Below are 12,631 nucleotides of genomic sequence, written 5' to 3'. Positions count from 1 at the left end.
GACTGGCTCGTGCACCGTTGGTTCCGGGCCCACATAAAGTCAACTAACTAGGACGAACACCTCCGTTACCAGAAGTGCACAAGCATATAGGTACTACTACCTACACTTAGGGTCCATGAGCGTGGAACAAGAGCCGAGATCATTCTAATAAGGAAAGCTTTACCACTATCATTCCCTGAGTATGTTCTCTATACTATTTCTGGCAATGCACTTTGACTTTTGTTCCTTTGTTGAGATCCCCACTGCAGCACTCAGTTATTAAGGATAGAATCGGCCGGATGGCCCTCTGTTGAGATCTTACTAGTACCTTATTAGGTTACCTGAACTTGGTGGTTCCAATCAACTGGATAGGTATTATGACATTGTATTACCACACTGAGGACGGTTACTAAGGCTCCAGGAAAACAATGAATATGGGAGAATAAGGTAAGTAAACGAGCATACGAGAGCTGGGGCCATAGTTAATCGGACATGAGGTGAGCAAGCCACATTCCGTCATCCTCAGAGTTTTCCTTCCAGTGACTCTCGTGAATGAGTCAACCCCACTATAAAACCCCAACCCCACCATGGACATCCCACTACCGCCGTGGGGTATTGTGTGACAAGTATCCGATCTCGAAGACTCAACAGTCAAAAACATCCGCTCAACGGTCTTTAATCAAGAAGAGGATAACTTGCCCAATTACGATTCAGATTCGCCTCTTCAAAAATGACAGCTCCAAGGGATATTGCCCAGCGTGCGCCGGGGACAGAAGCTTCACACCCTCTCAGCGTTTCACCCACAGCGACCTTCCACTCTCCTCGCTCCAGCAGCTTCATGGCGGGGTCTCTCGCCCACAGGGCCGCTGCGGCCAAGCAGCTCAAGCCCTTCAATACCGAAGACGTCAAGATCCTGTTGCTTGAGAATGTAAATCAGACGGGACGTGATATCCTGAAGGGACAGGGCTACCAGGTTGAATTCCTCAAGACGTCGCTGCCGGAAGATCAACTCATTGAGAAGATCAAGTGAGTCTCATTCCCTTCCGCTTTCGGAGGCGGACTTTTACCCCTGATGCCAGCCACACCAAACCATCATTTCACCAGGCTCGAAAACACTTGGCTGATGCCCGAGTAGGGATGTACATGTCATTGGCATTCGATCAAAGACAAAGCTCACAGCCAAGGTCCTATCAGAAGCCAAGAACCTGCTCGTCATCGGCTGCTTCTGCATCGGCACCAACCAAGTAGACCTGGACTATGCGGCCAAGCACGGCATTGCCGTTTTCAACTCGCCCTTCGCCAACTCGCGCAGTGTCGCCGAGCTGGTGATCGCCGAGATCATCACGCTTGCCCGCCAGCTGGGCGACCGCTCGATGGAGATGCACCGCGGTACCTGGAACAAGGTCAGCTCGAAGTGCTGGGAGATCCGCGGCAAGACGCTGGGCATCGTCGGCTACGGCCACATCGGCTCGCAGCTGTCCGTCCTGGCCGAGGCCATGGGCATGTCGGTCATCTACTACGACATCCTCACCCTGATGGCCATTGGCACCGCGCGGCAGGTGCCGACCCTTGAGGCGCTGCTGGAGGAGGCCGACTTTGTCACGCTGCACGTTCCCGAGACGCCCGAGACTAAGAACCTCATCTCGACGGCGCAGCTAGAGCGCATGAAGACGGGCTCATACCTCATCAACGCCAGTCGCGGCACCGTGGTCGACATCCCCGCTCTTATCAAGGCCATGCGTGCGGGCAAGGTAGCCGGCGCGGCGCTGGACGTGTACCCCAACGAGCCGGCCGCCAATGGCGACTACTTTGTCAACGGTCTCAACAGCTGGGCCGAAGACCTGCGCGGGCTGAACAACATCATCCTGACGCCGCATATTGGCGGTAGCACCGAGGAAGCGCAGCGAGCGATCGGTGTGGAAGTTGCTGAGGCGCTGGTGCGCTACATCAACCAGGGCATCACCTTGGGCAGCGTCAACCTGCCGGAGGTGACAATGCGCTCGCTGACGCTCGACGAGCCCAACCACGCGCGTGTCATCTATATCCATCGCAACGTCCCCGGCGTGTTGCGCAAGGTCAACGAGATCCTGGCGGAACACAACGTCGACAAGCAGATCTCGGACAGCAAGGGCGATGTGGCGTATCTGATGGCTGATGTTAGCGATGTCAAGACCGAGGACATCAAGGAAATTCGTGATAGCTTGGATGCGCTCACCTCGCGGATTATGACGCGGGTTCTGTACTAGATTAGATGGTCAGCGAAGAAGCGGTTGCGGTACTATACCGAGTCCATTTTCAACATTCGACCTACGGCATGATGTCTGCTAGAGGGTAAACCTAGGGTAGAGAGGGCAAAACCAGGTTCAACAAAATCACATGGATAGGCTAGGTACACTTTTGCATATTAAAAGGGCATTCTAAGACAAGGGTAGTACTATCTCGCGGTGATCAGATGATGATGAAGAAGAAAGGAAAAGTGCTTCATCTGTAACAGCACCGGAGTATCCGCTAGTCCAATGAGCATCGTCTGGTCTTCGTGGTGGAAAACTATATATATATATATGGGAGGCAAGTGGCTGGCGGATCTTGGGCTCTTGCGTAAACTCCTCTCATGCGACTACCATCGTCAATTGCAATCGTGCTATCGTTGTACATTGATGTCAGCCGGACTTGCACTACTCGGAGATAGAACGGACCTCTTTTAGCTACTAAGCTGTCTTCCTGAACTTTCTCGTCTCCTCCATCTTTTACTATCGTCTTTAATGTCATCATGTGTTTCTTCCTCTTTTTCCATCTCTTTCCTTGTATTTTCTCTACAAGATTCTATTCTCTTGATGAGGCTCGATGCCCATGTGGACCGAGCAATCCTTATTAGCATACCACAAGAACTCTCCGCTTCGTGGGACCTTCTTTAGTAATATCACTTGCTCCGCTGCATCAGCCTCGTAGGGCCGCCGCGTACTCTTGAGTATGACTCGGTTCAGGACGACACACTCGCAAGTCACTGGCACTACTCACAGGGTAAAGAACTCGAATTTGCACTGCCCTGAAAAGCCGTCACAGCGCCGGCCTTCCTATCTCTGCTCCCTTGCTAGAAACCCTCCACGTAGCAGACACTTGTCATGCCCCTGTGTGGTCTCCTTTTTAACTGCCGTCTATGCCATCCCTAGGAAGTCGCCAAGCAGGGCCCCTGAGTCGAACTCACTCACTCAGATAGCTTGGCACGGAATCAACCAAACTTGATACGCATGCATGTAAGACGTGCTCCCGCAGACATCCTCCTCATGTTGGGACCTGCTGTGTCCCCAAAGCTATCTGCGCAGCGCCGGGTTCGCTTCAAGCCCGGGGCCCGTCCTCGGATTGCTGTGCAATGGGGGGATTATGTGTAATCGGACCCGACTAACGGACCGGAGGGATCAAATGCTGTGATTAAGAAGAATGTAGAGTCGAGGTGGTGGAGAAGGTGCTTTCTAACTCTGCTTGCACTCCGTAGGCTCCTGCTTCGGCTTGGAACCATCCTCCTACGCAAGGTTAGCGTATGGGTACCGGATCTGACGACAGGACGATCTTACCTCTTCCTCCTCGGACTCGTCCTCATCATCTTGATCATCGCTGATATCCTCGTCATCCTCGTCGTCTTCCTCATCAAAATCCGCCAAATCATCCTCGTCAATCTCCTCGAACGCGAGGGCTTCCCCAGTGAACCAGTCGATAGCCCGGGGGATCAGCTTCTCCTTGATGTCCTCACCCAGCTGGTAATCAAGCTCGAGCCGCTCCTCAATGTCAGAGGCGGCATCGTCATCGTCATCGCTCGGGGCCTTGGGAGGCGAGAAGAAGTTGAAGAAGGATTCAGTGGGGACTGTCTTCTTGACGATGCGAGTTTGCTTGGTTGCTGCGTTTATTAGTGCCTGAATCGTCTACCAAAACTTGATGAACCTAGGGAAACTTACTCTTGTTGCGCTGCTTCTTCTGCTCAATCCGGACAGTGAGGTCCTTACCAGGCTTCCAGTCAATCTTGTCGCCTTCGGCATGATCGTAGATGAAGTCGCCACCATAGCCGCTCTCATTCTGGTAGTAGTATGTCTTGGTTATGGTCTTATTGGTGAAGTATTCGTTCTCAGCGAACTCGAAGATGAGACGGAAGCCGGGCTTGTCGAGATATTCCATACGGATGTCGACCAGCGACTTGAGGGCACCCTCATCCCGATCAGTGATCATCTCGGCCAAGGAAACCTGATTCTTCATGGCCGAGAGCCAGAACTCGGGAATACCCGACACCTTGGTGGCGCCCTCGGCAGGCTTCTCCTCCTTGGTGTCGGCGCCCTCCGCGCCCTCAGCATCCTCGTCATCCTCCTCACCAGCCTTGACCTGGTCCTCGGTGGGCTCGGTCTTGCCGTTCACGATGGCAGAACGCTGCTCATACAGAGGCGTGAACTTGGCGAAGTACTTCTTCTCAAGTTGGAGGACCTCCTCCTGGAACTCGGCCTCAAGCTTGGAGTGCTCCTTCTGGATGCCCTTCAGGCCAGCAACGCGGCGCTTGACCTCAGTGGGGAGCGACTCAATGTAGCCAGACGACCGGCCGACAAGAGAACCGAGCTTCCCTTGAATGAGAGACACAAGGCGTGGGTCCTTTGCGAAGATGGAGGCAGCCGCAGCGCGATCCAGGTCCTCTACAGCATCCAAGCGGTCAGTACGTGATAGCGAGCCCGGATGTGGTTGGGCAGCAAGCAGCGACTCGCGACGAACCTTCTTTGATGCTGGAAATGCCAGGCTGTTGGGCATGCGATGAGATAGGCGCGGTGTTCGCCGGGGTGTTCTGGGGAGTACTGGAGCGGACTAGGTTAGCACGATTCTATCACAGGCGGCGACTCGCGAAGAGGTGACATCGTTACCGACCATGGGGGAAACTTACGGAGCGACAGCGGGGTCGGGCCGCTTGCTCTTGATGGGCTCAGCCATGGCGACTGTTGTTCTTGCAATGAAAGAGATGGTTTCCGGGGGTTCTGGGAGGATTTGCGTCGAGACCAGAAGCAGATCTGGGGTTGGGAATGATGGAAGAGTTTGTAAAATTTCAGAAGATGATGGAGGGTGCGTGGCTTCCCTTGCTCAGAAATGTTGAGGAGGGGAAACGTGCCAATGGGTCACTAAGAAAATTTGCGGGGCAGTTAGTTGGCTGGCTTGTGCGAGCGACGCCAGGATGTTCTGGTGAACAAGGGTCCGGGCCTTCCTGGACTTTCTGCAATTCTCATCCTATCCTTTCAGGTCGTGACCGACTTACATACCACATCAGTGTGCCTCTCGATCGATAAGTCACTTCTGATGAATCCACGATTCCACATCGATCACCAGGACAGAGCTGACGTGGCGGTCTTTTGCGGGTTTCTCTCTCTTTCTACAGGCGTTCCTAACCCTGGTGGGAGCGTCGCCATCTGTTCACCATCTGTTCACCGCTCCGCGACTCTGCTAGTCGGCCATGGGCTATGGCGAGATTCCCATCAATCAACACAGCATCCACTCGGACGGTGAACGTTTCGGGAACCACCAAATTTTCCTCGCCTCCAGACCCACCTTCGATTTTCGGGCCTCGAACGCCTTCTGGAAATACATATTCCGAAGAGTTGATCTCAGAAAATGGGGATGCGCATGAAGGTCTTTCCAGTTTCCCATCTTTGGCCCAGTAACTACTAGTACACGTCCACGGGTATCGCAGTGTACATTACCGATACACTACACACCCCCGACCCTGGAGGCTAGAATATGTTGTGAAACCACCGGCTTTTAGTGGCGTACCTGACTGTACAAACCTAAAGAGAACCTACAGCCTCTGAAAACATTAGGACAAGCAGGCCTACTTGATCCCTCAACATCATGTGTCCCTCTGCTAAAAGATTTGATCCGCCTTTACCCGCCGGGTGAGTTTCCCAGCCATCTTCCTCAAGCTCAGTTTCAAAGTTCCTCCCTGGCCTGACTCGGCCTCGCGACGCTCAGCCTTGGTCTTCGGTGCTGGCTGCTGTCCCCTTGACGCCCGGTCTTGCAATGTTTCCTAGTCGTTGCTAGATCCACCAGCGTCGGGGATTCGGGATGGCAGTGTCCGCTCCTTGGTAAGCAACTCGGGCGGTGAGGGGGCCTCGCGATGCTCAGTCTTGGTCTTTGCCTCTGACTGTTGTCTTATCGACGGCCGGTCTTGCAACGTTTCCTAGTCGTTGCTAGAGCCGCCAGCGTCGGGGGCTCGGTATGGCAGTGTCCGCTCCGTGTTGGACAACTCGGGTGGTGAGACAGCCTCACATGACCTAGCGGTGGCTTCCTGATACCTTAGCCTAGCGATGAGTTCGTCATACCTAATGGCCTCTAGTACTTCCCTATCGTCTCTATCAAACCTGCGCTCGTCGGCGATGACATTAGCCGCTCCGCAAATGGCGGCTACTCGGAATAGATTCCATGGAGCTCCAATAGCTCGAAGGAGGGCAAGTCTGCGGGTTTCTCTGCCCGAATGACGAACGTTTGGCCTGTTCGAATGGGCACGCCACTCGCTCGGTGTGCTAGAGAGGAACCCCACGTCCGCGGGGGGGGGGGGGGGGGGGTGGGACCCTCAAGCCAGCCCAGTCCGCAAGCGTCTCCTCGCTGGCGTCTATTTGGATCGTTGGCTCAAGCGTGGCTACCCGCAGCCAGTGGAACTGGACTTTGATCGTAGTTGACGTTTGGGATAGGGGCTTGAGTGCGAGCCTCGCGTCGTCGAACCAATGATGGAGGTGGCGGCTAAGGGAGAGGTAATTAGCGATAGACTGAGTCATCGCAGGATCCTGGTAAAGTTTGGCCCAGGTCGCAGCCTTCTCTACCCCCCAGAAGGCCTGCAGTAGTGTATGGAGTTGCCCGAATCTCTTCTTGCTTAGAGAAAATGGGAAGATGTGGGCCGCTTCAGGGTCGCCCATCCCAGAGAGGAGACAAGCATGTCCATCCCGAGCCTCGGCCTTTGTACCTTGTTAGTATACAGAGCCTAGATGGTTTGATAGATTATGTAGGTCTTGCTACTTCCGCTACCGCCCTCTTCCTTGATACTTCGTGTTGGTTTCCTAGCATCATAGTCGGCGGTGCCAAAAGCGTCGATGATTCAGGAGGCGAGGAACGATTCGTAGGAACGTCTAGGGGAAATGTTAGATTAATTTGACAAGGTGAGGACCAAACCATACAATCACATATTGTGCTAGCGGCCTGGAGGTCGAAAGCAATAACATGGGTTGCCATGAACTCCGGCGGGGTATTTCGGAGAATCGCCAGATGTTCTCGGATCTGCGAGGTGGGCGCAACCATGAAGAAAGCCAATGTCGCCGCATTCGGCTCTGGCAGGCCGAGGTCCTCGTGTAGCTGCCGTATCTCGCTGGAAAGAGTACAGCGCTCGTCGATGTCGGTGATGTAATCGTGGACAGGCTCCGTTGGGGGAGGAATGTCGCGTAAAAAGGCAAGCACCGTCTCTCGGTCGGCCGTGACGGCGCGTTGAAAATGATCAATGTCCGAGTCCATGTTACGTGCGATCAGTGGGAAGTGGCTGAGTGACGAAGTTAGGGGTGAGATAGTCTTGGACTGTGAAAACAAGACAGGAGATCTAGCGTATGCTCTCACTCACGAGTTGAGTGTATTTGCCTTTTAAGGTGCCAGGTAAGGTAGGTATCACCAAGCAACCGCTGCGGGGCCTCGATCTTTGTGGATGCAACTACCGGGTGATATCCACACAAAGACGTCACTCCACTGCCACGGTCGAATCGGAGCCAACTCCACCAACCGCTCGTGCCCCGATCCTGCCATTCGCGTTTGGAGGGGCGAAAAGTAGACGCGTGGGAACTGTCCGAGCTCAACCAATGCATTTAATCATCTGATATCTTGTCTCATATCAACCCTATATAGTTGCTAAGATGCATACGCGCCGCACCAGACTTTGGCACAATTCCGAGTCCTGAGAGGAAAAACGGTGATGGACAAACACGACGATGCGGTCCCCAATGGGGACCTCGACCGAACGCCGGAGACCAGCCACGGGCCCGGATTTTACCGGCTGGGGACGAACCAGAGTAACGCAAGCATATTTGAGGACGTGGAGATGGCACAAGACGAGGTCCGCTACGAGTGCTGTGGCCCCTTTTGCAGCTGGACAGCATGGCTAACAGATGGCACGGTGGGAATGCAGCTTTTTGCCGGACCTGTCGCTGAGTCCCTCCCGTCGAGTGTCTCTGCGTTCAATCACCGCCGCCCCTACGACCGCGAGTCCACAAAGAGTTTCTCCTTCTACCAAGAAGAGGATGAAGATGCCGAAGAGCGGGAGGCGCTCGCTATTTCTGCCGACGGGCGGCAGGCGTCACTGGGCGATCTGGACGAGTTTCCGTTTGAAGACGAGTCTGGTGAAGAGCAGGAGGAGGATTCGACCGATCTGGAGCGTAATGCTTCCTACGACGATCATGTGTTCCTGCGCAGGGCTTCGACGCAATCTAACAGGGGCTCGGTTCACAGCAGGCTTCTCAGGCGGGACAGCGGGATATCGGCCGGCAGTGGATACGGCGGGAACCGTTACAGCCAGAAGGTGTACATGGTAAACGAGGACCTGTACGTCGCAATTGCCGGGTTCCGGACCAGCCCTATTGGCCTTGCCGTCTACATGCTGCTCTGTCTGTGTACGCTGGGCGTGGCCTGGCTTGTTTTCCGCTGGTTGCCCAGATGGCATGTCAAGTTGGTCGGCGAGCCGGCACCGCTCAGGGATTGCAGATGGGTCGTTGTCGAGAACCAGTGGAATGAGATGGCGATACTGGAGGTGGACTCAACTCCCTATGGGAGATCTCTGTCTACGGTGTTCGGGGCGCCTGGGAAAATGAACTCATACCTCATGGACGAAGACCCGGACCCGATTCTGCAGCACCTCCGGATGATCAACTACCGCTACGTTCGGTTCTACTTCCATCCTCTTACAGACAAGTTCCTTATCTGTAACGGGTGGAAGGACCCTCTATGGTCAAACGTCCGGGAAATCCGCGCAGGCATTGACAGCGAGGAAAAGAGTCACCGAGACGTCGTCTTTGGCGACAATCTCATCGACATTGAACAGAAATCGATGTTTCGGCTCTTGGTTGACGAGGTAAGTATTCGCCCCCGCCCCCGGCACCAAACTTTTGGAACGGGAGTGCCTAATCACAATTAGGTGTTCCATCCTTTCTATGTCTTCCAAATCGCTAGCTTGATCCTATGGTCCCTCGATGAGTATTACTACTATGCTATCGCCATATTCCTCATGTCTGCGGGCAGTATTACGGCGACACTACTCGAAACAAGATCCGTAAGTCCAGGCGAGCCTTTTAGGGCATGTTGATCTGGAATATGCTGACCGGACAAGACAATGAGAAGACTGCGAGAGATATCTCGCTTCGTGTGCGACGTCAGAGTTCTCCGGAACGGCTTCTGTATGTCCAGCTGCCCCTTCGCGTAAGGCAGGTAGGTAGGCAACGTACTGACAATGCTCAGGGCGGTATATCTCCTCGAGTGATCTCGTCCCGGGCGATGTCTACGAAGTCAGCGATCCGGGTCTCGTCCAGTTTCCTGCCGACAGCCTTCTTCTCAGCGGTGATTGCATAGTCAACGAGAGCATGCTTACCGGCGAATCCGTGCCGGTGTCCAAGACACCCGCAACTGACGAGACGCTTCGGAAGCTTGATCTGGCAGCGTCCACCATGCTTCCACAGGCGGCCAAGCACTTCCTGTTCTGCGGGACGAAGATCATCCGTGCTCGGCGCCCGCAGGAAGACCAGGGCGAGGAGGCTGTGGCGCTTGCCATGGTCGTCAGGACGGGCTTCAACACCACCAAAGGCGCCCTGGTCCGCTCGATGCTCTTCCCGAAGCCCTCGGGCTTCAAGTTCTACAGGGATTCGTTTCGGTACATATCTGTGATGGCCTGCGTGGCTTTAGTCGGATTCACTGCGTCGTTCGTCAACTTCATCAGACTTCGACTGGAATGGCACTTGATCGTTATCCGCGCACTCGATCTCATCACGATTGTTGTCCCGCCAGCCTTGCCCGCAACCCTGACCATCGGCACCAACTTCGCGCTTAGGCGACTGAAGTCGAAGCAGATCTTCTGCATCAGCCCACAGAGAGTGAATGTGGCTGGCAAGCTCGACCTGATGTGCTTCGACAAGACCGGAACCCTGACGGAGGAGGGCCTGGACATTCTTGGTGTGCGAGTTGTTTCGCGGGCCAACAACAGGTTCAGCGATCTGTTTACTAAACCAGCCGACCTTGTCCCAGAGGGAGACTTGACAGCCGGAGGCAAGAACCACGTCGATACGAGAGGTGCAGCGCTCTACACAATGGCAACCTGTCACTCGCTCCGAACTGTGGACGGAGAGCCAGTCGGCGACCCTCTCGATCTCAAGATGTTCGAATTCACAGGGTGGTCGTTTGAGGAGGGGAATCTCGGCGGCGGCACCGCTGATGACGAAGAGCAAGGGAACCTTCGCCCTTCCGTTGCTAGGCCGCCACCTGGGCTGAAGCAGCTGGCCAACGGCGTTGAGCACGGCTCTGGTCAAAGTGTAGGCAGTCGAGTATTCGGCCTGTTTCCCTGTTCGTCCGGCTGACGCTCCATAGGTTCCCTTCGAGCTCGGCGTTTTGAAGGCTTTTGAGTTCGTCTCACAACTTCGGCGGGCCAGTGTCATTGTGAGGAGGTTTGGGCGTCCTAGTGGAGACATCTACGTCAAGGGAGCACCGGAGTGCATGCGGGAGATCTGCAGATCGGAGACATGTGAGTGCTAGGCCCTTCTGCCTATTCAGGAGTCTCGACGCGCTGACATGCCGCAAGTCCCCGCCGACTACGAGGAGCTCCTGGCGCAGTACACGCACAAGGGGTATCGTGTGATCGGCTGTGCGACGAAGCACATCAAGAAGCTCAGCTGGGTCAAGGCGCAGAAGATGAAGCGACACGAGGTGGAATCTGACCTGGACTTTGTGGGCTTCATCATCTTCGAAAACAAGCTGAAGCCCACCACCACAGCAGTGCTGACGGAGCTGCTCGAGTCTAATATTGGCGCCGTCATGGTCACTGGAGACAACATCCTGACCGCCATCAGCGTGGCGAGGGAATGCGGGATGATCAGCAAGGCAGCGCACTGCTTCATTCCTCGGTTCCTCACAGGCGACGCGAGGGACGGAAACGCCAGTCTGCAGTGGGAGAGCATAGACAATCAGGCGTACCGGTTGGACCCCAAGACTTTGCTTCCTCTGCCACCTCCTCCGGAGGAGGATGCCTCCCTGCCATACGATATCTCCAATCTCCGCAACTACTCGGTCGCTGTCAGCGGGGATGTCTTCCGCTGGGTGGTCGATTTTGCGCCTGCAGAGGTGATGCGGAGGATGCTGGTCACAAGCAAGGTCTTTGCGCGCATGTCGCCCGACGAGAAGCACGAGCTGGTGGAGAAGCTGCAGAGCATCGATTACTCGTGCGGCTTCTGCGGCGACGGCGCAAACGACTGCGGCGCGCTCAAGGCTGCCGATGTGGGCATCTCGCTTTCCGAGGCCGAAGCCTCCGTCGCCGCTCCCTTCACGTCGCGCGTCTTTGACATTCGGTGTGTGCCGGAGGTGATCCGGGAGGGCCGCGCGGCGCTCGTCACCAGCTTCAGCTGCTTCAAGTACATGAGCCTGTACTCGGCCATCCAGTTCACGTCGGTTAGCTTCCTGTACGCCTCGGCGTCCAATCTCGGCGACTTCCAGTTTCTGTTCATCGACTTGGCACTCATCCTGCCGATCGCCGTCTTCATGAGTTGGGCCGGGCCGTTCCCTGAACTGTCCCGCAAGAGGCCGACCGTCGACTTGGTCTCGCGTAAGGTCCTGACGCCGCTACTGGGCCAGATATACATCTGCGTCATGATCCAGGCGCTGGTGTTTATCTCTGTGCGCCGTCAGCCCTGGTTCATCCCACCCGTCGTCAACCCGGAGAAGTCAAACATCGAGAATTCGGAGAACACGGCGCTGTTCCTGACGTCGTGCTTCGAATACATCTTGGCGGGCGTGGTACTCAACGCAGGCCGTCCCTTCAGAGTCTCTGCGTTGCACAACTGTATGTTTGTTTACCTCTTGTTTTTCTGCGTCTCGATACCTACTACCTATGCTAACAGCAGTCTCCAGGGCCATTCGTTGCTACCATCGTCCTCACTCTTAGCTTCACGCTTCTCATGGTGGCCAGCCCGCCAGGCTGGCTATCCAGCTTCATGCAGCTCACGTATCTCAGCGGGGATTTCAAGTTGTTCATCGCCGGGCTCGGAGTGTTCTACCTCGTTCTGGCGTGGGCAGGGGAGCACTGGGCGTTCCAGCCGCTTGCACGGTTGATTGGGAGGACCAAGCAGGCGGTGCTGAAGCAGCCGAAGGAGAGGAAGCAGTACAAGCTCATACAGGAGCAGATGTTGATTTAGGGTTTATAGAGTTGAACATCACGAGGAAATGATTGATCGATGTGAATAGCTAAGCATTGCATGGGATTCTTCGACAACCACACAGGTAAGTGGTATACAGTAGCGAAGGAAGACAGTTAAGTCGGAAGTACCTAGATTAAGTGGTTTGTAAGCAGGATGTGACGCAGGTTCTCACCTAGTCCAGGCTGGTACATGGACGAAATAGCGAGTGTGGG

At 55.0% G+C, this 12,631-nt stretch overlaps 4 protein-coding genes across 4 annotated transcripts; 2 read left to right on the top strand and 2 right to left on the bottom strand.

Moving 5' to 3' along the window:
• Positions 1–537: 537 nt before the first annotated feature.
• B0T15DRAFT_113773 (uncharacterized protein) lies at positions 538–2,376 on the top strand. The gene is made up of 2 exons (XM_062861537.1): positions 538–1,005; positions 1,115–2,376. Exons 1-2 carry the CDS (start codon positions 710–712, stop codon positions 2,223–2,225), a joined length of 1,407 nt encoding a protein of 468 aa, XP_062724435.1. The 5' UTR covers positions 538–709; the 3' UTR covers positions 2,226–2,376.
• Positions 2,377–3,335: 959 nt separating this feature from the next.
• Positions 3,336–5,223, bottom strand: B0T15DRAFT_113765 (putative nucleosome assembly protein I). Its single transcript, XM_062861536.1, has 5 exons — positions 4,892–5,223; positions 4,726–4,805; positions 3,930–4,649; positions 3,552–3,871; positions 3,336–3,500 (listed from the first exon to the last, which is right to left on the bottom strand). The coding sequence occupies exons 1-5, from the start codon at positions 4,936–4,938 to the stop codon at positions 3,450–3,452; spliced, it is 1,218 nt and encodes a 405-aa protein (XP_062724434.1). The 5' UTR covers positions 4,939–5,223; the 3' UTR covers positions 3,336–3,449.
• A 799-nt stretch (positions 5,224–6,022) lies between these two features.
• Positions 6,023–7,497, bottom strand: B0T15DRAFT_491219 (uncharacterized protein; the record flags this gene model as incomplete). The annotated part of the gene is made up of 4 exons (XM_062866757.1): positions 6,023–6,175; positions 6,567–6,947; positions 7,018–7,118; positions 7,173–7,497. The coding sequence occupies 4 exons, from the start codon at positions 7,495–7,497 to the stop codon at positions 6,023–6,025; spliced, it is 960 nt and encodes a 319-aa protein (XP_062724433.1).
• Positions 7,498–7,945: 448 nt separating this feature from the next.
• On the top strand, positions 7,946–12,557 carry B0T15DRAFT_550882 (uncharacterized protein; the record flags this gene model as incomplete). Its single annotated transcript, XM_062870259.1, has 8 exons — positions 7,946–8,086; positions 8,159–9,097; positions 9,161–9,295; positions 9,353–9,419; positions 9,481–10,544; positions 10,600–10,753; positions 10,811–12,064; positions 12,133–12,557. 8 exons carry the CDS (start codon positions 7,946–7,948, stop codon positions 12,414–12,416), a joined length of 4,038 nt encoding a protein of 1,345 aa, XP_062724432.1. The 3' UTR covers positions 12,417–12,557.
• Positions 12,558–12,631: the final 74 nt, after the last annotated feature.

Source organism: Chaetomium strumarium (assembly GCF_033439665.1).
Source record: "Chaetomium strumarium strain CBS 333.67 chromosome Unknown B0T15scaffold_2, whole genome shotgun sequence".
NCBI classification, from domain to species: domain Eukaryota; kingdom Fungi; phylum Ascomycota; class Sordariomycetes; order Sordariales; family Chaetomiaceae; genus Chaetomium; species Chaetomium strumarium.
Note: the sequence above shows the minus strand (reverse complement) of the source record. Positions and strands in the feature narration are given on the sequence as shown.